Source organism: Opisthocomus hoazin, chromosome 20 (assembly GCF_030867145.1).
Source record: "Opisthocomus hoazin isolate bOpiHoa1 chromosome 20, bOpiHoa1.hap1, whole genome shotgun sequence".
In the NCBI taxonomy this organism is placed as follows: Eukaryota; Metazoa; Chordata; class Aves; order Opisthocomiformes; family Opisthocomidae; genus Opisthocomus; species Opisthocomus hoazin.
Window position 1 is genome coordinate 15,030,234 of NC_134433.1, and position 27,940 is coordinate 15,058,173.

At 45.3% G+C, this 27,940-nt stretch overlaps 2 protein-coding genes across 5 annotated transcripts; both read left to right on the top strand.

Moving 5' to 3' along the window:
* Window positions 1-1,176: 1,176 nt before the first annotated feature.
* PIGW (phosphatidylinositol glycan anchor biosynthesis class W) lies at window positions 1,177-4,217 on the top strand. 2 transcript variants are annotated; one of them, XM_075440428.1, is made up of 2 exons: window positions 1,177-1,267; window positions 2,057-4,217. In XM_075440428.1, exon 2 carries the CDS (start codon window positions 2,071-2,073, stop codon window positions 3,589-3,591), a length of 1,521 nt encoding a protein of 506 aa, XP_075296543.1. In that variant the 5' UTR covers window positions 1,177-1,267; window positions 2,057-2,070; the 3' UTR covers window positions 3,592-4,217. The 2 variants fall into 2 exon arrangements, with proteins under 2 accessions (XP_075296543.1, XP_075296542.1); XM_075440427.1 differs by lacking the exon at window positions 1,177-1,267 and adding an exon at window positions 1,276-1,476.
* Window positions 4,218-8,108: 3,891 nt separating this feature from the next.
* On the top strand, window positions 8,109-27,714 carry GGNBP2 (gametogenetin binding protein 2). Of its 3 annotated transcripts, none has more exons than XM_075440314.1 (14): window positions 8,109-8,234; window positions 8,943-9,070; window positions 12,948-13,028; window positions 15,090-15,343; window positions 16,316-16,414; window positions 19,388-19,501; window positions 21,202-21,411; window positions 22,416-22,590; window positions 24,123-24,317; window positions 24,976-25,126; window positions 25,336-25,461; window positions 25,543-25,694; window positions 26,094-26,342; window positions 27,061-27,714. In XM_075440314.1, exons 2-14 carry the CDS (start codon window positions 8,978-8,980, stop codon window positions 27,262-27,264), a joined length of 2,103 nt encoding a protein of 700 aa, XP_075296429.1. In that variant the 5' UTR covers window positions 8,109-8,234; window positions 8,943-8,977; the 3' UTR covers window positions 27,265-27,714. The 3 variants fall into 3 exon arrangements, with proteins under 3 accessions (XP_075296429.1, XP_075296431.1, XP_075296430.1); XM_075440316.1 differs by having other exon boundaries at window positions 21,202-21,405; XM_075440315.1 differs by lacking the exon at window positions 8,109-8,234 and adding an exon at window positions 8,393-8,416.
* The last annotated feature ends 226 nt before the right edge of the window (window positions 27,715-27,940 follow it).

Below are 27,940 nucleotides of genomic sequence, written 5' to 3' on the forward strand. Positions count from 1 at the left end.
ACGCTGGAGCCAGAACTCCGACCCGCACCATCAGAGTGAGAGCCGTACATTCTGTGTGCCCCGGCAAATAAAGTGTATTTGGAGGGAGGGAGTAACGTATCTTTCCTTACTGCAGGAATAAAATGCTTTGTTTCTCTTGAATTAATAAAGCAAGGTTTCTTGGCAAGAAATCGCAGCTTTGTTGAGTTCCTCCTGTTAGGACAAATAGGAGAGATTTGTGGGTCTGACGGCGGCAGAGAAGCTCGGGCTTTGGGAAAGGGAGTGACTCGGGCAGGTTTGTATCGCAGCAGAGACAAGACGCGCTCGCTGGCTGCTGTCTTCCTGTTTCCTTCAAAAATCAGCGGAGGCCAATCCAAGGCGAGCCCAGCTCGCCCTCCGAATGTCCCTGAGCAACAGAGACGGCAGTCGCACAGCCAGCAAGAACGGGCTGCTTCCAGCACCTGAGACTGCCTGCTGCTCTACCCTACCCTATCCCTTCCCATCCCTGCCCCTGTCCCCACCCCTGTCCCACCCCTACCCCATCGTTACCTGGCACGAACACCTCATCGAGGGCCTCCCCGGGCCCAGGGGCCGAGGCGCGCAGAGCTCAGGGCGCACGCAGCCACCAGACCCCCTCAGCCTTTCCCGGGTCCCGGCCTCGCCCCGCGGCTCCGCTGCCCGAGGGCTGGGTGCGGGGGACACGGAGCCCCGCGGGACGCCCCGCAGCTCCCGGTCCACGCAGCCCCTCCCCGGGGCTCGGCCAGGGCAGAACCCGCCCCCCAAGGCCGCTCCCAGCGGGCCCGTTCCCCCTCCCCAGCGCCTCGCCGCCGGCCCGCAGCGAGCCCACGCGTGGCCGGGGCCTCCCCCCGGCGGGCCCACCCGCGGGCAGCCGCTCCGGGGCGGGGCCCTCCGCGGGGGTTAAAGGCGGGCGGGCGCGGGGCAGCGCCGGTGGCGGCTCCCCTCAGGGCAGGGCACGGCGGGCGCACTCACTCACCGCGGGCGGGCAGCGGGCGGGCAGCGCGGGCTGAGGAGGAGGCGGGCCCGGCCGGTGCCGAATCGGGCGCTGCGGAAGCGCAGGCTGCTCCCGCTGGCGAAAGTGCGGGCGGGGAGCGCGGCCGGCGTTTACCTGAGGGCGGGAGGAGCGGGAAGCGCTGCGGGGCCGGCCCGGGAGCGGGGGACAGAGCCGGGCAGGGCCCGGGCCGCCGAGCGCGGGCGGTGAACGTGCGGGGCTTGGCCGCTCGCCCCGCCGGCGCCTCGGCCTCCGCAGGCCGCCTGCCCCCGCGACGCGGTAAGGGCTCCCGAGCGGCAATTTCGACTTTCTAATTAACGCTTCGCACATTTAACGTGCGTTCTCCTGAAGCAGGTCCCGCAGGGGGAGCCCGGGGGCGGTGTGTTGCGGGACCGGCGGCGGGAGCTCCCGGGGGGCCTCGGTTCATGTCCCCGCTTCGTGTGGGCGGCAGGGAGCGTGGCGAAGCCTGCTCCGGGGCAGGCCGTGCGGTAAGATCAGTCACAGTGCGAATATTCAGCGGAGTATTTGATATTTAGCGATCTTCGGCAAAAATATGTAGAGAATCTCGCGGGAATGCAGCCAGATGTGTAACGCTGGAGCTGGGCCGCGGCTCGCAAGGCCTCGAGCTGCGCCAGGGGAGGTTCAGATCGGAGAGATCAGGAGAAGTTTCTGTACTGGAGGGGTGGTCAGGCACTGGCCCAGGCTGCGCAGGGCGGTGGTGGAGTCCCCGTCCCTGGAGGGGTTCAAACACCGTGTGGGTATGGCCCTTCGGGACGTGGTTTGGCAGGCGTGGTGGGGGTGGGGTGACGGCTGGACTTGGTGATCTGAGAGGTCTTTTCCAACTTTGATTCTGCGATTCTATGCTCAGCTTCCCCGGCCACCGCTGAGCGCTGGCGCCTGTGTCTGCAGCACGGGGCTGTTCCGTGGTCCTTAAACTGAAGAGTAACTGAAAACCAGACGGTTTTTGAAATCGATGTTTTAATGAACTAGTGCCTAAGATTCATTTTTAACGAAGTTCCAAGAGCCCTGTTTTACAAAACTAATGCACGTTCGCGTTTGTGTTTTCAGAGGAAGCGAGAAGAATGTCACACAATCACCTGAAAGAAGCCTTTATCAGCAACTTAAATGGAACGAGTTTACTGGAAATTTCACTGGGCTTGTCTCTGCCTCCACTCTGCCTGCTTTGCAGGGGACTCCTCTTGATTTTATACTACCTGCACTATGGGAAACCGCTCAGTTCAAGGAAATGCCGCCTGCTGCTGGACTTCCTTGTGCTAATATCTCCTCTCGTGTTCTCCTGTACAGTCTTGTCTCCAGTCATCTTTGTCGTGCCAGCTCTCATTGCAGCCTTCTGTGCCGGAATATTTTCTAAAATATACAGCCAAAGAAAACAGGAGACCAGAGTGCCTTTTAGGCAAATTGTAAAAGAATTCCAGGAGGTGTACTTGGATCCAGAATACATTCCAGCAGTAACTGTGTTTCGCGTTTACATCAATGTGTTGACATCGATCAGCATTTTAGCAGTGGATTTCCCGCAGTATCCGAGGCGATACGCCAAAGCCGAGACCTATGGAACAGGAGTTATGGATTTGGGGGTCGGAGCTTTTATTTTTGGTAATGCTCTCGTTTGTCCTGAAGTTAGGCAGAAGTCTTATGTGACACAACTAAAACTTTCCAGTTTGGCCAAGCAGTTCTTTTCTGTTTGGCCCTTGATTTTTCTTGGCGTTGGACGACTGGTTAGTGTTAAGTCCATCGAGTACCATGAACATACCTCAGAGTATGGAGTGCACTGGAATTTTTTCTTTACCTTAGCGTTTGTAAGGCTTGCAGCATCTCTACTTCTAGCTGTATTTCCAAAAAATCAATCTTGGATTGTTGCTATAAATCTCGCTGTACTTTATCAGCTTGCTCTTAACACTACCTCTCTGAAGATGTTTATCCTGCACGGGAGCAACGGCAGAGACACGAGGGCTGGCTTTCTGAATGCCAACAGGGAAGGCCTGCTCTCTCTCTTTGGCTATCTGGCCATATACATGGCGAGCGTCCGCCTGGGACTCCGCCTGCTGAGGTGCAGCAGCTCAGTCAGAGGCTGGACCGAGGCGCTGCGTTTCCTCCTGCTGACGGTTCTCGCGCTCTTCCTGCTGCTTGGCGTGTCGCAGGCGTGTGCGGACCCCGTCTCCCGCCGGATGGCGAACCTCTCCTACTGCCTGTGGGTGCTCGCTCACTGTCTGACGTTCTTTCTCTGGTTTGTAGTGACTGATCTCGCGTTGGTGTTTGCAAAGCTTCTCGTGAAGGGCTCCAGCGTGCCCTGTTGCTGGGACATTGTAAAGCCCCCCGGTACCAGTGCAAAGCACGGCACGGAGGCCGTGCCTGTGGGGAGGGAAGGCAGGCTGTCGCACGCGTGCCTGATTAGCGCTATTAATAAAAATCAGTTACTGTTTTTCTTGCTAGCAAATGTTATGACTGGTGCTGTGAATATATTGATAGATACAATCCACAGCAAGACTGCAATTACATTATGTATACTACACTTGTATATGTTTTTTAACTGTTTAATTATGTATATATTGCATGCCAAAAATATAGTAGTGAAGTTCTGGTGATTCCACTCTCTCCTAAGTGGACTGGTTGACCTTTCTTTGCTGCAGCTGAATGAGAGTATTTTAATGAATGGTAATATTGTTATGGAGATGCAATAATTTATAACTCAGTATACCTTTTTATGATTTAGTATTGATTACTTTTTAGTGGTTGGTTTTACCAAATGATACAGTCAGTGCTGTTACCTACTGGAGTTGTTACACATTTTCCTGGAAACTCAGGTTTTGGGACTTGTTTGCTGCATACCCCTGCTGCTCCTGTGAACACCCACGCAGCAGAGTAACATGGTTTTACAGTTAGTGAACTGTGTTCGTGCCCAAGTGCTGGCAGATGTGGATAACAATGCACAGAGCAGAAGTCAGATGAAAAGTAAGAAAATGAGTAATTACATAGAGAGAGACTTAGCTGTGTCAAGATTTACCTAGTTGAGGCCCTTGCATAAATAATAGATAAGAATAATTCTTTATATAAAATGTACTGAATAAGTGGATAATCAAAAATGTTTTGGCCCCAGTCCTGCAAAGATTTATGCATATGCTTGACTTTGATGGCAGTAATTGTATGTGAAATGTTAATCATGTACTGAAATCTAAATTAGCCATTGAATTAAAGCTACATTTTATTTTCATCCTCACTGATGAATATAAATGAAGACCCTAGATAAAGTGTGATGTGCTGAAGGATAAAACTCAACTGCAGATGAGTTCATAAAGCTGTTGTTGGAATTTGTGGTGCAGATAAGAAGAGCAGCACAGCCTTTTATAAGAAAATACAAAGACCCGAACCTAATTCACCCCCAGACTGCACACCAACATGCTGTGACAGCTCATCTGTAGGAACGCTGTAAAATACAGTCTTCAGCTTTACTTTGGAAGTACTCAAGGCCCGCCTACTTGTCTGTAAAATTATTTTAAACAGCAGCTCATTTAGTACTGTATTTTGACAGCTGAGATGTCTCCAAGTGGGAACATTCTGTATTAATTTTTATTAGCAAACAAACAGTGTGCAAATGGAGAGAAGCATGACGCAGCAGGTCAGGGTACCGGCAGAGTATTGATGAGATGTGCTCAGTTTTGCTATCACAGTCTTCCTGCGAGCCTGGAGCAGAACACGGTCTTTGTTCGCTTTCCTGACTGTGACAGTTCCTCCTGACCTCATTAAGTTGTTGAGAAGAGAAATACATTTAAAGATTGTGAGGAATCCAATAATGGGAGATACAAATACTTAAGAGGTAGAATACAAATGGTAGTTGATGATAGATGTCTGATGTCAGTGGAGTTACAGCAGTGCACATGGGCCACATTTTATATTTCTCCCTGTCTATCAAATGCGATGAATCATAAAACCTATGGAGATTAAGCCTCTAAATCAGATTCCTTAAGGCAGACATGCTGTGGAATATTCTTAAATTTATGAGGTTCTCATAGCTGTTGGCCAATGGAAAGGTGAAGCCTGAGGATTATAGGCTGTGGCCATGCTGATTTCATGCTTGTTTACTTCTGAGTTATAGCCATATAGTCTCCAGAACTAAAGAAAACCAGCCTGTATTATCCTGGGGACAAACACAATTAATTACCAACAATGTCTTATAAACAGCTGTCATAGTTTATAGCAGAGTTTTCTGGTAACTGGGGTATGTATTTATTTTAAAACATTTCCTAGCCTTGCCTACGGAAGAAGGGCCTCCATCGTGAACTGAACGGCACTACTCATTTATGCAAAATTACACATGGATATTAATTTTTAAATATTTGAAGCACAACAGCTGCAATGAGTTCTGCCTGTGAGCACAAGTCTATCGGCGTGATTCAGAATTAAGGCATTAATTGGGTGTGACAAAGCGGAGTTGCGTCTGGACAAGCAGCGAACTATGTAGATGCCAACCCCATTTTGTGAAGCAGAAACTACGTGGGAGCTCTGTTGTGTCTGCGCAGAGCCCTGCTGGCTCCGCACAGGCAGCAGGGCGCCGGGCACCGGTTCCAGGACCGGAGCTGCGGTTTGCACCAACGGAGCCTGCAAACCCGAGGGGACTGCCGTGCGCAAGTAACGACCAGAGCGAGAACAGCCTGCTTCTCTCAACAACAGCACAACACCGCATCGTGAGGTTGTGTCCTGCTTTTAAAGCCGTATGAAGTAAGTTGTTCACCACTGAATTAATGAGAGACAATTAATTCTCATTGCTTATTGTCGATAACAAATGCGGCGAGCTCTGCCCTGAAGCAACCAGCAGTTATTAATGCTGAATGTTTAGACTATGAATAGATACAGATAATTAACCATGCTTCTGAAAGAACCAAGAAATGCAAGCAAGCATGATCAAAGTCTGTACAACGGCACCGTAACGAGCCTGAAAAGACGGGAGAGAAGCGAACGCTACGACGCTGTTGCAGACACTTTCTCCACAGGCACCTCGATAGCTGTTAGCTCAGTGGCTGGTAGGAACACGAACGCTACGTTTCATTTCACTTTGGGGTGTGTTTAGACAAGTAAGCTTATACAGATCAAAGATCTATTTTTAAAAAATCAGAAACTTTGATTTAGCTGTTACATAATTAGTAGAAGTTAAAGATATTTCAACTAAGACTAAAATGGTTCAACTACAGCATGCCACCGACTTCGGTAATAACAGTAAAGTAGAGGATTGGGAAAACATAAAATGTTTTGTCTTTGCTGCCTTATTTCCACCGAATGACCTTTTTGTAGGGCTGCAGGATAGAAAAAATACAGTGGGGGAGTAGGGCTGATTACATTTATCCTTAACCTTGTTATTTGTTAAACATTAGTATCGTTCTTACCAAGTTTCTTCTTTACCAAATTATTTTTCATATCACTCATATTTCAACTATCATTCATCTTTCACTATTTCTATCAGCTCTCTAGCATGCCTTACTTCCAACCCAGCAGTGTCTCTTTCGAAGTCAAGCGTTACAATACAGATTTCAGGCAGTATCCTCTCTCCAAGCCACTGTGTCCTACAGAACGGGTACTTCTTCCAGGCGAAAGAGGGGCATGCAAACGAACGGCACGAAGGGGCTGGCGGTCTTTTCACTGTTTTGTAGCTCATAAGCGAGCTGCATGTTCTGGCAACTTAAAAAAAACAACCCTTTTCCATGGATAAAAATTACATGAAATGTAGTGGTGCTTTCCATACGTAGTTTATCAGTGTGGACCCTGAGAATACAAAATTTGGGGCACTCCTGTTCTGATGACGCGATCCAGCCACGCTCCGGGAGTGGAGGGGCAGGAGCGACCCAGGACCCCGCACGCTGAACGGACCTTGCGAAGGCAACGCATGCTCGCCATGGTTTGGTGTGCTCACGGTACTCTACTGTGAGAAACTACCCCTCGCTTCAAAATGCCAGCTTGTTTTTTTGCTGAAGAAGAAAACCATGAAGATACACAAACTGCAAACGGTGCAGCGATGCAGCTCTGCACAGTGTTTCCGTTCGAGGAAGAGATGTTGCATGAGGAGTTCGAGTAAATTAACTCCTCCACTAAAGATGGCTTTTATGCAGAAACAAGGAAAAAAAACATATCCCGCTCCCTAATAGCCTCCCCTGCATTTTCTTGTGAGGACTTTAGCATCTATATAGAATCATGGAATGGTTTGGGTTGGAAGGGACCTTACAGATCATCTGGTTCCAACCCCCTTGCCATCAGCAGGGACATCTTCCACCAGCCCAGGGTGCTCAGAGCTCCATCCAATCTGGCCTTGAACCCTGCCAGGGAGGGGGCAGCCACAGCTTCTCTGGGCAGCCTGGGCCAGGGCCTCACCACCCTCATGGTGAAGAATTTCTTCCTAATATCTAACCTAAATCTGCCCTCTTTTAGTTTAGAGCCGTTCCCCCTTGTCCTATCACTACACACCCTTGTGAACAGCCCCACTCCATCCTTCCTGTCGGCCCCTTCAGGTACTGGCAGCTGCTGTAAGGTCACCATAAATAAATACATAAATAACGAGAATGAGCAGATCGGCTGTGATATTTAATAGCTGGAGAAAGGCCGGGGGGGTTTTCCTGGCCACGAGATCTCTGGCCGAGGGCGCCGCGGGAGCCCCGAGCCCATCAGCCCCGCTGCAGCCCCCTCACCCGGCGCGGCCCAAGGAACCCGAGGCCGCGCTTCGACGCCCGGGCCACGCCTGACGGGTTCTGCGGGCTGCGGCTCCCCGGCGGCAACACCCGGGCCCCGGCCCGCTCCAGACAGCGACCGGTTTCCACCCCCCCCCCCCCCCGGCGTCCCGCCCCTCAGCGCAGGCGAAGGCCCAAGGAGCCACCGGGGCCGGGCCCCTCCCGCGCCCCTACCTCAGGCTCCCGCCCGGCGATCCCCGGGGCTCGCGCTGGTCCGTGCCCGTTGGGGGGGGTGGGGGGGGGAGAGAGGCACGCGGAGGTAACGGGCGAGCGCGCGCGTCCCGCCGCCAGGCCCCGCGGGCGCGAGGCGGGGCCGCGGCCCGGGGGACTTGGGAGGGGGGGGGGAGCGGCGGGGCTGCGGTCTCTCGCGAGAGGAGGGCGGGGCGGGCCGGGCCCCGGGGCCGCCGCCTGCGGGGAGGGCCCGGGGAGGGGGAGAGGAAGGAGGCGGCTCCGCGGCGGGGCTCGGGGTGTCCGCCCGCCTGTCAGAGCGCCTGGGCCGCCGACTCGCGGAGGAGCCGGTAAAGGCCCGAGGGGGGGGAGCGAGGCGAGGCGGCCGGCGGGCCGCAGGGCTGCGGCCCCGGCGGGGCTGAGGGGAGGCGGGTGGAGATGGAGGCCGGGAGCCGGCCCGCCGGCTGCCTCCGCCCGGGGCCGCCTCCCCGCCGTCGCCGCCCCGGCCCTGGCGAGGACAGGGAGCAGAGGGGTGGGTCTGCCCGCCGCGTCGCCCGGGCTGCGGCCCTCCCTCCCTTCCCCGGCCCGGCGGAGCGAGGCTGCGGGCCCGCGGGCGCCGCCGATCCCGGGCTGTTGCGGGGAGCGGGAGGGCGGCTTGCCCGGGGCGGGGGAGGAGAGGCGGCCCCGCTTCCCCCCCCTCGCCCCGCAGCCGCTCCTGGCGGAGAGCCGCGAACCGGGCTCGGCGCTGGGCGGGTCCCCTGCCCGGCCCGGCGGCGGGGCGGGGGAGCTCCATCCCCCCCCGCCCTGCCCGGCTGCGCTCCTCCCCGCCGCCCCCTCCCTTTCTTCCACGTTACGTCGCGTCCCCCCTCCTTTCCCCCCCCGGCCCGTGTCTGCGTGGGTCCCGTCCAGAGCTGCGGGGCGGGGGCCGGGCGGCGGGGCCGGCTCTCGGCGTGGTGAATCAGGCGACGGGGTAAAGCAGGCTGGTTCCGCGGGCTGGTGAAAGTGTGGCGGGGGAGCGGGGCGGGCGTTTACCTCGGCGGGGTTCTGGCTGCTCGCAGGCCGGGAGCTGGGAAGGAAGCGGCGGCCGGCGGAGATGGCGCGGCTGGTTGCGGTGTGCCGAGACGGGGAGGAGGAGTTCCCTTTCGAGAAGAGGCAGATCCCCCTCTACATCGATGACACCCTGACGGTGAGCGCCTGCGGCCCGCGGAGCAGCCCCCGGCCCCAAAGCCTGGCGATGCCCGGGCGAGGCCTTCCCCTCCGGACGGGCCCCTCCTTGGCTCCCGCAGCCTCCAGCTCGGGCAACGCTGCGGCTTAGCAGGGGTTCACGGGGCAACTTTTTTTATCTGATCCCCAGCCCTAAAAACGTGCAGACCGCGTAATGAGAGAGTTATTGCTGCACTGGGGCCTGCGTGTAACTTGTTTTCAAGTGGCGAGCGGCTCTCCCAAGCCCAAATGTGGAGCAAAGCCATTTTTCAGTTAATAGGGAAGGGAGCCATATTAACGTTAAACCACGGGTTTACAACTGGGTGGTTGTTACGCTCTTAAATAGGCAAGAAAAGGCTAAAGCTGCTTTTGAAAGCTTTGGCTGAAAGTAAGGCTTGTGGAGTCTGTGATAACGTGCTGCTGTGACTACAGTAACAAATCCGAGAGAGTTGCCATTTCGGTGTGTTGTTCTGGATTGAAAAGCACGGGAGTTTTGCCATTTCCAGAAGGTTCAGTGGAAAAATGAACTATATGCAGCTTGGAGGCTCTCTGAGGCTCTGTTCACATCCTCACGTGTTTGTAGGAAGGCTCAGAGATTGCAGCGTAGGTGAACACAGAGCAAATGCAAAAAGAATTCTCTGACCAGCCCATTGTCGTTTGTTTTAATTCTTAAGGTGTGAAAATGTTGGAATGAAAATAAAATTGGACTTGGACAGTGTAATTTGGTATCTCAATTATTCGTATTTGATTCCTGTTGCTGTCAGTGGTGTGACAGTAACTGCGGTTACTTTAAATGGTGTGAAATGTTTGTGCTTTAAATTCCTAATCTCGTGTTTTAGCATGGGAGAATGCCTGACTTGCACCACCTAACTTGATCAACTTCGGAGTGTAATTTCTTCCGTCTTCCAGAACAAAACAACTGAGTATCTTCAGACGGTCTCTTAACCCTCTGTCCTGCTGTTAAAGATTTTCTCTCGATTCCATCTGGTTTGGCTACATTTGAAGAAAGGGTTTTTGCTGTATTTTAGTTTTGATTGTTTTAAATGATGGCATATTGTTAATTTACCAAATATTATCACTGTTTTATGGCTTTGCGTAGTCTGTCATCTCTGGTTAACCGTGCTTATTATACATGAGGCAAATTTTCCCCTTAAGTTATCCAAAGCGGTATCTGGCCCTCCTAGAGTGGTTGATTACCTGGAAAACCCAGCAGTGTGGGTAAGAATAGTGTAAGTTTGAGGTTTTTTGATGTCTTGGCCACACCTTGAAAGTTATTTTGCCCCTCCATTCCACATGTAGTTTTAAAATCTTATATTTCTCTCTCTCTTTTTTTTTTTTTTTTTCTTTTCTTCCCTGGACTCGCTAGTAAAAATTACTCATTAGATTGTGTCAAGTAGGCGACTTACCCTGCTCTAGTTACCTTTGGCGTGTTTAACAGGTTGAGAGAGAGTGAAAATTCGGCTATTCCAGGCATCAGGTAGATGACTTCAACTGACCTAAAATTCCATTTGTAGTTTGGTGCCAGAATTTAACGCCAGGCCCAAATTTTGTGCAATTGCATTATTTTGTCGCTATCCTTCTGCTTTTTACATCAGAGGCCAGCCATACTTATGATTGAAGAGGTTCCTATAGCTGTAAATCAGTTTTGTATCCATCTAGATGAAAGGCATTTATGCAAGTGCAAGTCATCCTCACCATGAAGAAATCACATCTCGGGTCCATTTTTTTCCCCATTCTGTTACTGTTGTTACAAACTACTCAGATTTGTAGGTGGTTTCTGGAGGCTTTTGTTGAATAAATCTACAGAAGCAAGTGAATGAACTGTTAGCTTCCTTGTCTCGGTCTCCTATAATGTATGTTTTAAATTCTCAAGGAGAGCTCTTGCAAGACATGCAGCTGTCTTTGAAACATATATTTACATCTGCAGCGTTACCTTTAAAAAATAGTGGTGTTTACTGATGGTAACTGGCTTCTGTTGACCTCTTTTAAACTCAGATTTTAAAAGTAATGGGACTACTTCATTGATGTTAGTCAGCTAGAAGACTTCATCTATGCTGTAAATCTAGAAATAGTGAATCTGTGATTGCAGATTAGCGAATGAGTGGCCTATAGTGCTCCAAAGCTTGTAATATTGCTTTGTAGTAGCACAGAAAGCTGTTTAGGTGCAATGTGGTACTGCTCCTCTAAATGAATTGTTCGCTGTCCCACTGTTCTGTTTCTGGTGCCTCAACTAGAAATTAAAGGAAGTTTAAATATTCAACACTCTTCATTTCTTAAGCAGCTTTTATGATTTCTAGAAGGCCTTCCATTTGATGTGGTGTTATGGGAATTTTTTCTTCCAGTTCAGGGTGTGATGGTGGTTGATGTTTAACCACTTAATAAACTCTCATCAGACAGACACATGAATTAATTCAGTCTTTGATAATTTCACTCTGTTGTATGAAACACCTAAGGGTGTTGCCCGATAGTGGGAGATGAAGGTGAGGGGAGAAAAATGTGCAGATTTACCTCTTCTCTCTGTTATTAGCAGATAGAGGTTTTACTTCTGCATGTAGCTTGCTCCCCCCAGAAACATCAAATTAGCAATGTAGGAAAGCTGTAATTCTGCAGCAAAAACTTGCGCTGCTGCTAAGTGTGTATGGGTCAGGGGCAAGGGAAACTGGAAGAGAAATACGTGAGAGGTCAGAAGGAGCACGGACTGTGGCAGTGTTCGGCACAAAGATAAGGCAGCTGTGCTAATGTTCCCATTCTAGCACATGTGAGGTCAAAATACTGCCATGCTTTCTGGCCTTAGAGAATAGATGTTTATTCTGGAGCAATGTTGAGTGCTGTTCCAAATGAGTGGTTTGTAAAAGTTAAAAAAAAAAAAAAGTGGTGCTTGTAAAAGGAGATGTATGAGTTCTCTGGAGGTAGTGTCAGCGGTTACGAAGACAGCAGGGAATTCTGTCTTTACTAGACAGTTGAGGGAAGGTGGAGGCAGGCGAGAGGATGAATCAACATTTTTGTTTGGTGTTGATTGGTGTTAGAGTTATTAACCAAAGTTGTTATTTTGTCTTTCAAATATTAAAGTGAACTTTCAGTATTCCTATGGATAAATTCTGTATTTCTCAGTTTGGACAAAGAAGATCAACTAAACCAGTCTTTACATGTTTTTCTAGTTAGTTTCATTTTTCTCTGTGGTTGTAAAGTTGGATTTTTGACTGAAAATTATTTTACTGATTTCTGCCCTTCTCCCCCCCCCCCCCCCCCCCCCCCCGAAATTGCCCTCTTTGTTGCTCAGTAATTTGAAAGGCAATGTTATTAATTACTTGCATGTAATCACATTGTTCTGTAGGCTTAACATTTTACTTTCAACCTCTTGAGAGTTGCAGCTGCAGTCAGACGAAACAAAGTATACCTTGGAGTACCTCGTTGGGTTAATATGGTTTTAAATTAGCCTTTGAATGAATCAACTCAGTCGTTAAACAGTTGTGACTGTTTCTTCATAGCTCTGTAAATTGAGTTAGACAACTCGGTGTGTTGAAGTGCAGTTTTTTATAAACTGCACCAGGGTCTCAAGTCATGTAGATGGTGTAGTGTAAATACTGATGTTCCAATTAGCAACTTCTGCTTTCTGTGTCACAGCTGTTTAAAAGTTGCCATTTATAAACTGCCTTTAGAACATTATATTAGTGAAACAGTTAGTTACTTTGCTGAAACATTCACTATCTTAAACTGTTACTTTTATCCTTTTCCAAACTTCCAACAGTTACATGAAAAGAATGAGCATTTAACATAATTTGTCTAGAAAGTGGAATAAACTAATGCTCTGTGTGTGCCTTTTATCTGAAAGCTCTTTTTTCTTTTCCTCTCTTGTGTAGATGGTGATGGAATTTCCCGATAATGTGCTAAACCTTGATGGACATCAGAACAACGGTGCACAATTAAAACAATTCATTCAGGTAAATACATCCTTTTGCTGTTTAAGAAGGCCACATATCAGATCTTGCTCTCCTTAGATGCATGCTTTTGCTTCTCTAGGAGGTTGTTACTCCTGGAATGACTTAAAAGACACGTCAGCACCTATATGCAATTACGCGTTGGTACCAAAGTACACCGGGTTCATTTTCTGTACTTCACAGCATTTATACGCCGTTGTCTTGTTAGGAGGCAATTGCTGCATATCTAGTTAGAATTGAAAACTTGTGAAAGCAATGCAGCTTCTGGTCACTGCTCATTTATAGACAGTGGAAATTACAGTTTCTAAATACACTTTGATTTTTTTTTTTTTTTAATACTTTTGAACTTCTTTTTCAAGTGGAAGTAGGCATTGCTTAAAATCGAGTTCTTATGATTAGTACCATACAAGACAGAAGTAGTGTGCCAGTTTATAGGTTATATGTAGTTGAATAGTGAGAGACGGTTTTGTGGTACCCCTGAAGCTTTCAATATAGAAAATTATCTGCTAACACTCTGGAAAATAACCGTAGCACTAACACCTGTAGCAACTAAAAAATTGTGCCACTCGACGCAACAGTTTGCGGACATGCAGCTTGCGCTTCTTCACTTGTGGTTTGACAGCAGCAGTTCAGACATAAGCTGCATAGAAAGCCTGGCTGTGTTGTCAGAATAGCTCGTTCCTGCTGTTGCCGTGACTGGTACTATTAATTGCAGGAAAGAGGATTATTGCAGAGTGATATCGTTTGTCAGATTACTTAATGTGCCTGCCTTTAAGAGCACAAATGCTGAATGTTCTCTGATAGTAGCTTTACTTTTCAGAACACGTATTACATAAAACGGGCTGAAAATATTTTCTGTTTTCAATTGATGTATTTACACGTTCCATGGGATTGATTAGTTTTGCTATGTTGTATGGTCTTTTCTTTCTTTCTCCAGAAGCAGTGACGAGTCATTTCTACATTAGGAGTGTTTAAGTGGTGTGATATGACAATAATACAGAAAATACTAGCATGGCGAAATATTTCCTGCATAGATACAGCTATGCTTACAAAGCTGTACTTTGTATAACCAGGGAAAAATGACAACTAATACACTGACAGGACTGCTTCTCCAGATTGTGTTGGAAAGTGCCGATAATCTAAGTGTAGATGTGTTGATTGGGGTATGAGAAAGGGACTCTCTCTGCTGCGTAGTTGTGCTGGTGGCAGTTCAGTGTTGATGAACTCCAAGCCAGTAATTTAGCATTTAGAAGAAGAAATAGAAGGGTATGTGCTTTATGTGTGCCTGGATGTGTTTGCCAGAGGAACCAGGAGAAGCTCCTAAAATTGTTTATTGATGTAAGAAATATTAGAAGGTGTTCTCTGTAATGTTCTATTATTAGCACACATTGAATGTTCACTGCCGAAGCAAAATGTTTCACCCTGACTAGTAATGTGTGCTTTTTTTAATTTCAGGTGTTAGGATTTTAATGGGAAATGGCATTTAGCCTTCCAGGAAAAATATTGCTAAATTATCTTGGTCTGAACAGAACAAGTTTGTTGTAAATGACAGTTCCATATATGCAAATGAGCATCCAGGAATTTCCTTTCTATGTGCCAAAGATAAAATGAGTGTGAGTAGAAGACAACTCTGCAAGTGTTCATATGTGAGACCCTTTACTAAAACACGAGAAAAAAGGGCGTCCTGATAAGGACAGGGAGGTGTGCTGTTTGTTGGGAAGCAGCGTTTGCTGATTTGAGTGGTAGGGGGAGAGAACAAGAGGAGAAAAATATGAGCTTCCTTCCAGAGGGTAAGACAGTAAGACGTGGGGCAGAATTGCTCCTAGGATATTAGCAAGTGTGGTTTTGTTGATACAGTAAGTATTTTAAGTGATCTACAGTAAGACAGTGACCTGAAACTCTGAGCACTGCTTAGCACAGCAGACCTGAAACTCTGAGCACTGCTTACAGTTTCCACTTCACGTGTATCTTGAGAAGGAAATACTCTTGAAGGTGAAGAAACTTTGAACAGTTTAAGATGTGGCGTGGATTTTTTTAATTATTTCATTTCTTGTTCTTTTTTAGAGACATAGCATGCTTAAACAGCAGGATCTAAATATTGCCATGATGGTGACATCGCGTGAGGTTTTGAGTGCACTTTCCCAGCTGGTCCCCTGTGTCGGCTGTCGTCGTAGTGTGGAACGTCTGTTTTCTCAGCTTGTTGAGTCTGGAAATCCAGCGCTTGAGCCCCTAACAGTAGGGCCAAAGGGGGTGCTTTCTGTAACTCGGAGCTGTATGACTGATGCAAAGAAGCTTTATACACTGTTTTATGTGCATGGGTAAGTTAGACCCACAGCTGTCTTGGAACTGCTCAGATAATAATAATCTGGGGAAAAGCGAAGCTGCTTTCTGTGCATTTGACTTTGCAGCTTTCTTATTGGTGATACTGAATTGTCACAAGTTTGAATGTTGTAGTACCTGCTTGTCTTTTACAGCCATGCTAAACTAGTTATTGCCTAAACTGGTAAAAAAGCAAACACGAAAGACCTAGTCTTTCATAGCATCAGTTGCAATGCCATGATTGCAGTTGAAAGATACCAATATTAAAATGTTTAGTCGTCAATCGGAAATAGGCGCTGTGGGTTTTTCAGGGTCTCTGGAAGAAGAGTGTTTCTTCACCCTGCTACTTTGCATGTAGAAAAAAAAAGGAAAGTTAATTAACACATTCCCCCCTCTTGGGTAGAAAGGTAACACTGAGAAAGTGAAACCTTCTGGGTTTAGCTAACACAAGAAATAGCCTCAGTCTTAGTGCCATTTGTTTCTCAGCTGTCAGCGGACCAAACAGTGCTCACCGCAATGTGCCTTTGCCTTCCAGTTGGCTTCAGCTCATTCTACTTCTTGCTCCAGTTAGCAGGCCAGTGAGAAGTAGGAAGGGTTAGTGCAGAGCTGGGGATACTGAGGCTTAGAGGGTGAGGTAGTGTAACTTGATAAAGCGGTCGTAGTGGTTCCCTGCACTCTTGAAATAGGTGTCGTTGCTCGAGGTCTGTTACTTAGGAAGTTGCGCAATAGCTTTTTAGATGTGGGTTATCTTTATCTTGCTTGCTAGGATTTGTCTGGAAAATCTATACTGTGTTTTCCTTGTGTACTGCAGGATTATATGGCCCAATAAGTAAAAATGGGGGAGAGGAAGAAAGTTTCACATTTAACGTTCGTTAGCATACTTGTTTCTGATACATGAGCTGAATTAATCACTTTAGGATTTCTCTGGGAAACCATGTTTTCAGAATACTAAGTTAACGCTTTTTTTGTAGGTCCAAACTGAATGATATGATTGATGCAATTCCCAAAAGTAAGAAGAACAAGAGATGTCAGTTACACTCCCTGGACACACACAAACCAAAACCTTTGGGGTAAGTTTGCATTTAACATGCACAATTCAATCGAAAATATTTTAAGGAACCAAACTATTGCTACTAATTTATTTTTAAGCATTGAGATCAATTCTTATGCTGTTATCTGTTTGCCAGAGTAGTAATCTGCAGGCTATTTGGAGTATAGTAGACCCGGATAGTTGTGAGGGAGAGGAACAGAGGCACCCAGCAGTTCTCCACAGGTTTCCCTAAGAAGGTAGTTGTGCAGTAAGAGTGACAGTCTTATCAGTAGGATGTTCAGTACTTTCCCTGCTGCCTTTGCTCATGCTTTATTGAGTGGACAAAGCTAGCGCTGTAAGGCCTAGTTGTTAGTTCTAGCTGTTCTATTTTTGCCTCTCGGCTTTTAAGTCTTTTGCTTGATGGGAGGGTGTTTTGTTTGCGAGTTTTTTTTGTACAAAAATATACATATTGAATTTCAAAACCAGTTGCCAAAATGCCACTTGGCCATTACAAACCAATGCTCTCTGATGTGTTTTTTGTATTTCATCTGCATAACTAGGAATATAGTCTGCTTGGGGCATGGATGGCTTCTGCATTGTGATATAAACAATGCTCTGGAGAGACAAACTGGGTTTTGTGCTCTGCACCACAATGATTGATCAGCAGTTTTTCTCACATTGAGGTGAAAGGGTACATGCTAAACAAATATACATCGTTTTGCTTGGGACTGTTAAAAATGCCTTGCACAACTGTTAATAAAGGGCTTTGTTGTGGCTAGGCTGCAGGGTTAAAGCTACAACTCTGGAAAATGTATTTTCTCAAAATGTGAGCGCGTGTTTGGAATACACTAGTGAAAAGGATGCATAGATGCCTCTGGGTCTGGAAGTTGAAATGGTCTGTCCCAGCTGGTTAACCAGAAAAACTCTCCCTGTAAATCTGTTTTGGATTTTGGGGGGTTTCTTGTTTGTGGGGTGGAATTTTTTTTTGTGGTTTGGTTGTTTTTTTGTATTTTTTGGTGTTTTTTGGTTTTTTTTGTTTTTTTTAATATGATGACCAATAACTTAGACTCCTGTGCTTAGTTGGAGTGTCCAGGACCCTGTTTAGTCAGTTGTGTTCTTCTGGTTAAGCATACAACCCGTGAAAGCTTGCTCGTGGTGTCCAGTTACAGGACACCTATTCTTCTATGCAGACTTGAGTCTCTTTGGGTTTAGATAAATCGCCTGAGACGCTAGGCTTGTGGAATTTGACACTGGATTTTCACTTGTGCTGCTTGAGGACAGCGCTAGCTAATCATTATCTCCTATTATATTTTGGTTACAGGCCTTTCATATAATTAGTTTAAAGCTTATGTTACACAAGCAAAAGTTCGTAGGGGTATAGGGGTATATTTGTTTAAAATAAAGCAAATTCAAAGTGTTATGAAAGTATTAAGATTAATCTTTTCTGTGTAAGAACATATGTCATGAAACCTGCACTTAGTATTTTGGCAAGGCAGAGCAAATCTGAAAGTGAGTGAATGGAGAGGAAAATGCTGCCTCTATTTCCTCGATTTCTGCTGGAGTAAGTCCCCGCAGTGTTTTGAATGCTGGCAGGTTAATCGGGAGTATGTGAAAGAGCAGTTATTTAATATACTGCAGGTAAAGCTTTCAGCTTTATCTGATAACGTGGCTTGTGGACAATCAGTGTAGTTTGCTAAAGAAACACGGCTTGCACTCTGCTGGCTCAGTCGATACCCATTTGTTGTGCCGCAGAAGTGATCAGGGTGTATCAGTGCTGATACGTCTCCAAATAAACCTGCTGCTTTGCGTGGAAGCAAGCGTGCTAACAGCCTGTACGTGGAGGCATCAAATAGGGTTGTCTTACGGAACAATTTCTGTTTATCAACTCGGAGCTGCTGCTTGACTTCATTACAAGAAAATTCTTCAGATGAGTTGCATCTGTTATGCATTTTATACACACAAAAAAAGCTTTGAATTGTAATTGTGCTTAATTATACAAGTTACTTAAATAGCTAATGTCACTTGAGAGTTACTTGACGTCCCCAGTTCCAATGTGCCTGGTTTATGACTACGAGGTTCCATTCGGGGCTAAGGAGTGTTTTAACCTCTCATAAACTCAAGCCATATGATCTGGCAAACTAGATAACAGCATACACAAATACTCTTGAGGAGCTAATTATTAAATAGAAGTGCTCCTTCCGCTCTTTCCCTGCTCTGTTGTGAGCTTACACAGAAACAGCCGTTCTGATAAAATGTCAAGTGTAGACAAGCCTGTAAGTAAACATGACTTGCCATTTAAAGATTGTACTGTGCTCTCCAAGTGTACTTCTAGCATATCCAAATGTGTGTTGTGAAGTTTGGGGTTTTTAAACAAATTTTGGTAATTTAATATAAGGTGGTTTATGGTTTCTTATTTTGGTAGATGTGTGGAAGTTTGTTGGGTTTTTGTTTTGGTTGTTTTTTTAGTAAGATGTCATATGAAATTTAATCTGCCAGAAGTATTAAAACTTGTATATGTTTATACATAAGGCGGTATTCTGAAAAATTGCTACTGGCCTTCAGCTGTAACTTTAAAAAGTTGTTATAAATCTGGGTTTATAAACACAGACAGCAAAATTTGTATCTCATGTCTAACCCTAACTTTACTAGAAGTTGAGGCTTAGCCTGTGAAGGATTCAAAGTAAATTAGGGAACACGGTAGCATCTTCGCAGCATTTGTTTAGGAAAAATAACTCTTTTGTGATATATATGGTGTAGGTTTAAAAATGTTTTTTAATACTATGTGACAGCAAAGGGAGCAGTAGCACACTCAGTACAGAGACATTAAGTGCAGATAAGAAAAATAGCGGAGACAGCAGGAAGGAGGAGAGCAAGTGTAGCATCACTTTCCATTATGGACCTTTCCAGGGAGCCGTCAGGTAAACTAACGATGCTTTACTTTGCTTCTCTTCTAAACCCCTGGCAGGATAACATACAGTCTTTTGTCTCTTATGATTTTTTTTTTTTTTTTCAGGGGTTGTTGGATGGATGTGTGGGAGCTCATGTCCCAGGAATGCAGAGATGAAGTAGTTTTAATTGACTCTAGTTGTCTTTTAGAAACGTTAGAAACCTATCTACGAAAACACAGGTATGTTAAAAGAGCAAAGACACACCTCTCTTTTGAAGAATACTTGCTGCATTTTTCTCATGAATCAAAATGTATGTAGGGTTTACACAATGTTTAGAAGTGTAGAGGATTCTTGCGATACCCATCTGAAACTTAATATCTAAGCTCCGTGGTGGTGTAGAGCCTTGCCAGATTGCATTGTGACAGTTGGTGAGACTCGGATGTGAAACATTCTGTGTGTTTTACCTGTTGTTCTGCGTTATGGTAGGGGAAATGCGGAGACCTCAGATGAAGTCATAGCTGCTTGTCTTAATTTTTATTGGTTAGGGTTAAATTATGATTTACAATTTAATGTGTTAAAACTGTGTATATTCTTTCACTCTTTCACAAGTAGCCTACCCTGTTTGCAACTATGCCGCCTTTTAGGCTTCCGGGGAGTATATGAATTTCAAAATAATGTGAACGAAACTAATAGAAGCACATTTGAGGCTTGGTGTTGCTTGTAAATCTCAGTTTTAAAACAGTTGTTTATGACTTAGTAGTACTCATGCTATTAGGTCTCTTTTGCAGGGGAAAAAATAGGCCACTAAATTATTGTTGTGTGTGTACGGTAGCTACCATGCTGATTAAAAAGTTTTAATTTGCAGTAGTCTCAAGGTTCTGATATAAACTGTGGGGGCACAGATGGGTGTGGGGGTGGTGGTGTGGAAATAACACTTTGGAAACAGAATAACTTTAATCTTCTGTGACATTAAACACGGTGTTGGCAGCGTTCCTGATGCTAACCTGCAATAATATTACTGTTTTCTTTCCTTTCACCACAGAAACTAGCCAGTTATCATAGTTCTATCAAACATCAAAATATGTTTGACTTAGTGTTGTCAAGTGACTGGACAAACTAGGAAAGGGAAAAACACCATCCAGAGATGGCACGAAGAGCCAGCTTTTCAAGCTGAAAGCTGAAATGTGAGCAGCTTGTCTGACTTGCATTTTTAGAATAATACAGCAAGAGGTTTTGTAGCTTCTTGAAGATTACTTCCTCTTATAAAATAGAATGAGCTTAATTTGGTTGTATTTTAATTATAACAGACTTCGTAACTATCCTCTTCTCGTATTAGTTATCTGAGCTATCATGTGTATAAATTGAATACATTCTGTTATAAATAAACCTTGTTTGGCTATCTGTGCAGTAATCTAATGATTCAAAATGTGTTTAAAGGTGCTTGTAGTGGAAACATTGCTCTTATACAGCAGGCAACAGAGGAAACTTCTTTCCTTGTTGCTTATCACTCACTTGAGTGTACTTTAAATAATTGCTATAAAGTAACTTGGAGTGTGTTACTTGAGAGGGATTTTGTCCTGGCTTCTACTAATGATTCCATTTGCTCACTGTTAGATTTCTGATCTTTGAATGAATATGGAATTGCATATCCAAATAGGAATTTCTTCATATTGACAATTAGCCTGCTTTATGCCTTGGAGCATGAAAGCTGATATCCAGGCTTGTAATATATGATAGGTAGTATAATACACAGTAAACTTACGTGGCTTACAGCCAAACTCTTACTATTTTACCTTTTGAAGTACCATAAACCTTACGTGACCTAGTTTAAATATAGCATGCGCTAGTAGATGGCTCAGTGTATTAGAACTTAGACTAAGCTGGTCTAAATTTCTGCTTGAATAAGAATTCAGTTCTGCTATGTTCTGTTTTAACACAGGTTTTGCACTGACTGCAAAAATAAAGTCCTTCGGGCATACAATATTCTTATTGGCGAGCTAGACTGCAGCAAGGAAAAGGGCTACTGCGCTGCGCTGTACGAGGGCTTGCGTTGCTGTCCCCACGAGCGCCACATACATGTGTGCTGTGAAACAGATTTCATCGCGCACCTATTGGGTCGAGCTGAACCAGAGTTCGCAGGAGGGTATGAGTATGTAATTTGCTAGAGTGGGCTATCTAGCGCTTTGCTTCTTTATTTTATTATGGAATGTACTTTGCAAAAGTGATTTTTGCCTCCTTGCTGCATAATAAACTTCTGAATGTAAATATTTGTATTGAAGTAGACTTTCAAGATCGTGCTTCAAAGCAGCGAAGATTTTATATGTGCTTTTGACTTTAAAGTGCGTTTAGCTCCGAAGGCAAGACTGAAAGAAATTGCCAAATGTCTTCCAGTTCATTTCTTCACTCTCTAGGGCTGCCTGCTTTTCCATTGAGGTGTTGAAAATATGCGAAATAGAAAGAGAACCTTGGTTGACAGTTTTACCAAATGCCAGGCGTTCAATTTAGTTCTGTCGCCATTTGTGTGTTACAGTGATTTCTGAACCTGTTCTAGCATCTGAAAATCTTCCAGTGACAAACACAATTCTGAGCACAATGTCTTTAGAACTCAATCATAACTGCTTGATTAGGAGGGTAAATGCTTTTATAATGATTTGTCCTTAATAGATGATAGATACAGATTAACACTGAAATATTTTTACTTTGTGCAGTAAGTAACGTATAAACTCCTATGTGTGTTTGTTCAGCTTCAGAGAATTGGCGCATAGATGTCTAGGAAGCTGAAATACTTGCTATATAAACTAAATACAAATTCTAGGAAACAAAAGAATGGCTGCATCTCCTTGGCTTTCAAACTCTGCTGACCCCTCGTAGTAGGAGCAAGCAGAGACCGATGGGGCACCAGCTTGGGAAGGCATAGTGCAGCTTCACTGTGCCGTGCACAGCTTAAAGTGTTGGGGATGTAGTGGTGGTTTTGACCTGGTCCTTTCTATTTTGCATCCGCATGCAGCACAGCAGAACTCGATTTAAAAAGCTGTTCATGCAAACATATCTTCAGTTGTACATAAAGAAAATACGTCATTGAACTGCTTTGATCTCTTGGTAGACTTCCAGCGACTTTAACCGTACTGTGCTTTGGTTCAACTCTTCCTTTAGACGAAGAGAAAGGCACGCTAAGACAATAGACATAGCCCAAGAAGAAGTTTTGACCTGCCTGGGTATTCACCTTTATGAAAGATTACACCGAATCTGGCAAAAGTTGCGGGCTGAGGAACAAACGTGGCAGATGCTTTTTTACCTAGGTGTCGATGCTTTACGCAAAAGCTTTGAGGTAAAATCAAACTTATCTAACTTGTATTTGAATTGCTATAGTAACGGTGTGCATTGCCACTAAAATTATTCTTCTGCTTTCTACTAACGTTGGGCTGGAAGGAGCTGCAAGGGTGTTGCGTTCAGTCCCTCGTGCACTGCAGGCAACAGTTGTGTAACATCAATGCGTAGCACAGCTGAGTTGCGTTCCGATGTGAAGTCTACTGGAACGTAAAAGATTGAGGCTTGCTTTTACTTTCCAAGCTGCACCTTAACAGTACGCTGGATCTGCTGTGTTTATCATTTGCAGCGAAGGTATTTCTACCTGACAGCATTTACAGTAGCTCTGGCTACAACAGTTTTATTTCTCTTATTAGTAAAAATGGAGGATGTGCTTTTGAATTACAAACACAACTGCTAGCTCTTGCACTCGGTGTGTTCCGAATGCACGCTGTAATCCTGTGGGGCCTCGCACTTCAGACAGAACTCCCCGCAGTTCCTTTGTCGTATGCCAGTAGCGTATTTCCCTTCGGCGTGACGTAGATCGGTTTTGTTTGGTCTATCTGCCATTCATAAGGACTGTTCTCTCTGAAAACTTTTAAAACATCAGAGGAGGAGGAACAAAATCAGTTTGGGAAAGATCGTAGTGGAACCCTAGTCTACTTAGTTCTTGGCGTTTTTTGAAGTATTTTTTTTAAAACTTTCAATGCTATGGAAGTGGTGTCGGGCTGGGTACACCGTGGCATTTTGGTCAGGTTTTGTTTTGGTGTTTCTTTAATCTAATAAAGTAAGGTGTTGAAAATACATTTACATTGTAAAACTCGGATAACTACACTGGTATGCAAGGTTGCCTGTGAATTTTGAAGTACAGGACTTTTAAATCTTGATATGGAGCCCTTTTCTAAGGTGAGTGGGAATGGTGATGTCTCATTTTGGCTTAAGGAGTTCCCAGAGTGATCTGAAAAACAAACAAACATACATGGATTTATTTTTACCTCTGTAGGAGCATTGATCCAGAGTAGTTTACTAGTCTAACTATATTAATGTAACTTTCTATGTAGAAGTGCCATTATGATATTTGTTTGAAATTTAATATTAAGGAAGATGTTTACATACTTCCTATTTTTTGAGAGATGTCTACACTTCAAAAATTGGCCTGCGGTCAGATTCTTCACTGGTTACCCTGGACGAAGAGCTGCAGCCGTTCTGCAGCAGTAGCTCTGACATGGTTCTTTGTGCTGCTGCGTAAAATAGTCAGAGCATCTACGGTGCAAACACAGAGCAAAAAATGCATTCACGTCTGCAACTTTTTACTGATAATTTTGGATTTGGGCCATAAGTGAAATGCAGGACTCCCCTGTACAGACGTCTTCTCCAGCAATCTAAATTTAGTGACTAAGTCTGGATAGGTATTTTTCTTCTATAGTCTATAGTTGTGTTGCTGTGATTTTGTTATAAAAAGTACGTATCAGCTGTTTTCTTCCTCCTCTTTTATAAATGTAAAAGCTTGAATTGTGTTAACATCTATAAATAGATCTAACCTCTTATAAACAGATGGCGGTGGAAAAAGTGCAGGGTATTAGTCGATTGGAACAGCTCTGTGAAGAGTTTTCAGAAGAAGAAAGAGTGCGAGAGCTTAAACAAGAGAAGAAGCGCCAAAAACGAAAGAACAGACGGAAAAATAAGTGTGTGTGTGAGATCCCTGCTCCTTTGCAGGCAACAGAAGAGAAGGAAATGAGTCAAGCGGAGGTAAGCACTGATAGCCGTGGCTTTCTGCTGGGAGTAAATCACTGGAGTTCTAATCTGGGGCTTCAGGCAGCAGCTCGCTGTTCCATGTTAGAATTCTTGAGCGGTTTCTACTGCATTTCAGTTCTGGGAACTGTTTTTTGATGGCTAGTGGAATTTAATACTTTTTCAGATTACTGCAGTCTTTTTGTAAAGCGGTTGCCTGGAACTCCTTAGCTTTTGGGGTTTTGGTTTGGTGGGTTTTTTTAAAAAGAAAAAAAAAATCCTAAATCTAAAGGGCCAGGTTACGCTAGAATATTTTTCACTATCATTTCTTAAAGATCACTTAGAATATGGACATTCACGTGCTAGCTACAGACAATTACCATTACATTTTTGGGGAAGGGGAAGCATTAACTGACTAAGTAAGTGCAATTATTATTCTAGATCGCTTGACTGGACTTCAGGGGCTAACTGCAGGTCATATTGTTGTGGGGAGAGTGTGGGGGGGTTGGTTTGGGTTTTTTTTTCAATTGTCTTGTACTTGTGAAGAGTTCTAAGCAATGCTGTGGCTGCTGCCAGTCAGCGTCAGCTGGTTTGGCTTGTGGCAAAGGTGTCCTTTGTAAAGGTGCTGGCTGAGCCGCTTTCAGTACTTGGAAGTGTTTTTTGTTTTTGTTTCAAGGAAAATTCGAACTTCACAGAAAGTAGTTGCAAAGCCTGTGGCAGCACCGAAGAAGCTAACCATTGTGTAGAAGTAATTGTTACTAATGAAAGCACTTCTTGCACCTGTCCTACTAGTGGTACCCTATTAGGGTCACCTAAAATCAAGAAAGGTATGTTAAGTGTCATTTCTCATTTTTAAAAATGTCTACCACTTGTGGGATAAACAGTGCTCAGCTATTTTTAAGAAAATCTTTAAAATTTAAAAAAATTTTTAAAAAATAATTAAAAAAAAAATTTAAGAATTCTTCCTTGTTAGAGGCATAACTAAAGAATACGCAACAGCTGCTATGGATTCCCGTAACTTTTCCCTGTGTCTCAGGTTTATCTCCACATTGTAACGGCAGCGATTGCGGCTATTCATCTAGCATGGAGGGCAGCGAAACCGGATCTCGAGAGGGGTCAGATGTGGCCTGCACTGAAGGCATTTGCAACCATGATGAAAATGGTAGGTTTGGTAAGAACCGAACACGGGTTTGGTATCCACAAAGCTTAAGTATCGGAGAAGAAAATTCCCTGTCTTCTGCAGGAGACGATTCCTGTGTCCATCGCTGTGACGACAAAGAGGAGGATGGAGACAGCTGTGTGGAGTGCTGGGCTAATTCAGAAGAGAACAACACAAAAGGCAAAAACAAAAAGAAGAAAAAGAAAAGTAAAACTTTGAAGTGTGAGAATGAACACGTAAGGCACATAGCTATTCCAGAACACTTATTTAAATGCATACGTTTTACAGTAGTTACAACAGCATTTCAGATTTCCCTGGTGAGCGGTGCTGCAGACGCGGTGACGGGGATCGTCTGTTCCCGCTCCGTCCAAGATTTGCAGCCGAGGTCCTGCCCAGAGCAGGCTGTGGCCGGAGGAGCCTCTGCTCTCCTGTGTTCCTGAGCGCATGCACGTAGCGTGCTCTCGGTGAATTACCGTGCCATTCCCCCCTCCCCGGCACACGTGTTTAAAACCCACAGATCCTTGCTCTCTTTAGGAACATTTTCCTTTCCTCTTTCCCTTCTGCTTCCGTCTGAAACTCGAGTGTTTCAGGTCTAACGCTGCGAGTGGTTCACGACAGGTTATTTTCAATTCTAGATTCAGAAACTTGGAAGCTGCATGGCAGATCCAGGTAACAGAGAGACCTCAGGAAATATCATGCACACAGAGTTTCATCGCAACAAGACCAAAGACACACATGCTGAAAGCTGCTGTAGCTCAGAACAAAGCGGGCAGCAGTTGCCTTGGTTTGAGCATATGAAAAACGTGTCACAGTTTGCAGAACCTCCAGAAATGTCACTTGTTCCCGAGACTGGAAAAGGTGCCAAGAGCTTAGTGGAACTCCTTGTAAGTAACCATTTTCTTTGAGTTTTAGGTTGTAGCATACTGTTTGAAATCCTCGGGTTGAGAATGGGGCTTAGCACTCAAATCCCCTTGAGGAGCTGTTAAAAGAGAAGAGCGTAACTGAACCGAAGAGTCACGGCTTACTCTCCGGGTGGCTCGTGTTTTTGCACGTTCTCTGTGAAGTCTGTAACTCGGGTGCTTCGCAGAGGAGGAGAAATTGCTGTCACTGGAATGCAAGTGACAGGACTGGTGGTGTAAGCACTCATTATCAAGGATCCTACTAATCTGTAAAATGAAGCGTGCGTTATTACTGCCTTCATGCCTCAGATATTACTTCCCACTACGGGCTCCTTGGACAGCTTTCTTCTCTGCCTCTCCTTCCCTTCTCCTTCCCCTTGCTTTACATCCTTTTTCTGCTTTTCTTCTCTTTTTTTTTTTTTAAACTCTAATAAAAGCCATCCTCTCTCGATGGAAATGTGCTAAGACTCTGAAGCTTTTTCTGGTAGATTCCATGACCGCGTAGGCTGCCTCTTACCCGAAAAGCAGCAGAGCGCGGTGTGCGAGGGGGGGGGCTGGATTAGCCAGCCGAGCCGGGTGCTGTCGGGACCCGGGGGCTCGGTCGTCCTTCGGAGCTGCTGTGGGCGAGGCGTCGGCTGCGCGGCAGGTCTGCCGCGCGGGGAGGGCAGCGCCGGAGTTCTCAAATGCCTCTTTTCGTTTGTAGGATGAGTCTGAATGCACTTCTGATGAGGAAATCTTTATCTCACAAGACGAAATACAATCCTTTATGGCAAACAACAAGTCTTTTTACAGCAATAGAGAACAATACCGACAGCATCTGAAGGAGAAATTTAATAAATACTGCCGCTTAAATGATCACAAGGGGCCCGTTTGTAATGGTTGGTTGACAACGGCTGGAGCGAACTAAACACAATGAAATAGCTCTGTCTTTCACTGAGATTCTCAAGATGACTACTGCGCCTTCTCTTTCAAAAACTTAATTTAGTGACTTATGGCAAAATTTTATCTTAAATTAATGTGATTCTTTATTTTCTTGGTTTTTTTGGGGAGGCTGGTGGAGGTGATTTCATTAATTTTGTTCTTTCTTCAGGCTTGTATCTTTAGTTGAGTAGCTGTGCAAGCCTCTCTTATAATTTAAGCCATCTCTTTTCATTAAATGTTTCTCTTACTGTGACACTTACAAAAAGCAAACTAGTGGCAAAGTAATGTTGTACCTATAATTCTGTACAGAATGACAATGAGCTGAATATAAGATTTTACAAAGTAGACATCCATTTGCAAAATGTTTTGGATGTAATATGTTAAAGCGCAATGTGCAAAATTTAAATAAAGAATATTTATTAATATGCATAGTAAAGTCGGTGTACGTGTTTCTGCTTTGAAGGCGCCCTCCCAGCGCTCTGGATTCTTGCGGTGTAGATGGGCGGCTGTCGCTTCGCTCTGCGGGGAGGTCGGTGCGAGCGGAGGAAGAGCACAGCCCCTTCGGAGGTGCTCGTCGAAACCAGTGTGGCGGGGGATCGTCGCCTTGCTGCCAGGGGCCGCGGCGCTGCGCCCAGCCGGGCGTTCCGCTTCCAGGGTCTGCG

Bases quoted from the DNA above. Each gene is read 5' to 3' on its own strand.
- GGNBP2 (XM_075440314.1), top strand. From the start codon at position 8,978: ATGGCGCGGCTGGTTGCGGTGTGCCGAGACGGGGAGGAGGAGTTCCCT. The intron at 15,344-16,315 runs GTAAGTTAGACC...CTTTTTTTGTAG, and splicing joins ACACTGTTTTATGTGCATGG to GTCCAAACTGAATGATATGA. The intron at 25,695-26,093 runs GTAAGGCACATA...TTTCAATTCTAG, and splicing joins TGAAGTGTGAGAATGAACAC to ATTCAGAAACTTGGAAGCTG.
- PIGW (XM_075440428.1), top strand. From the start codon at position 2,071: ATGTCACACAATCACCTGAAAGAAGCCTTTATCAGCAACTTAAATGGA.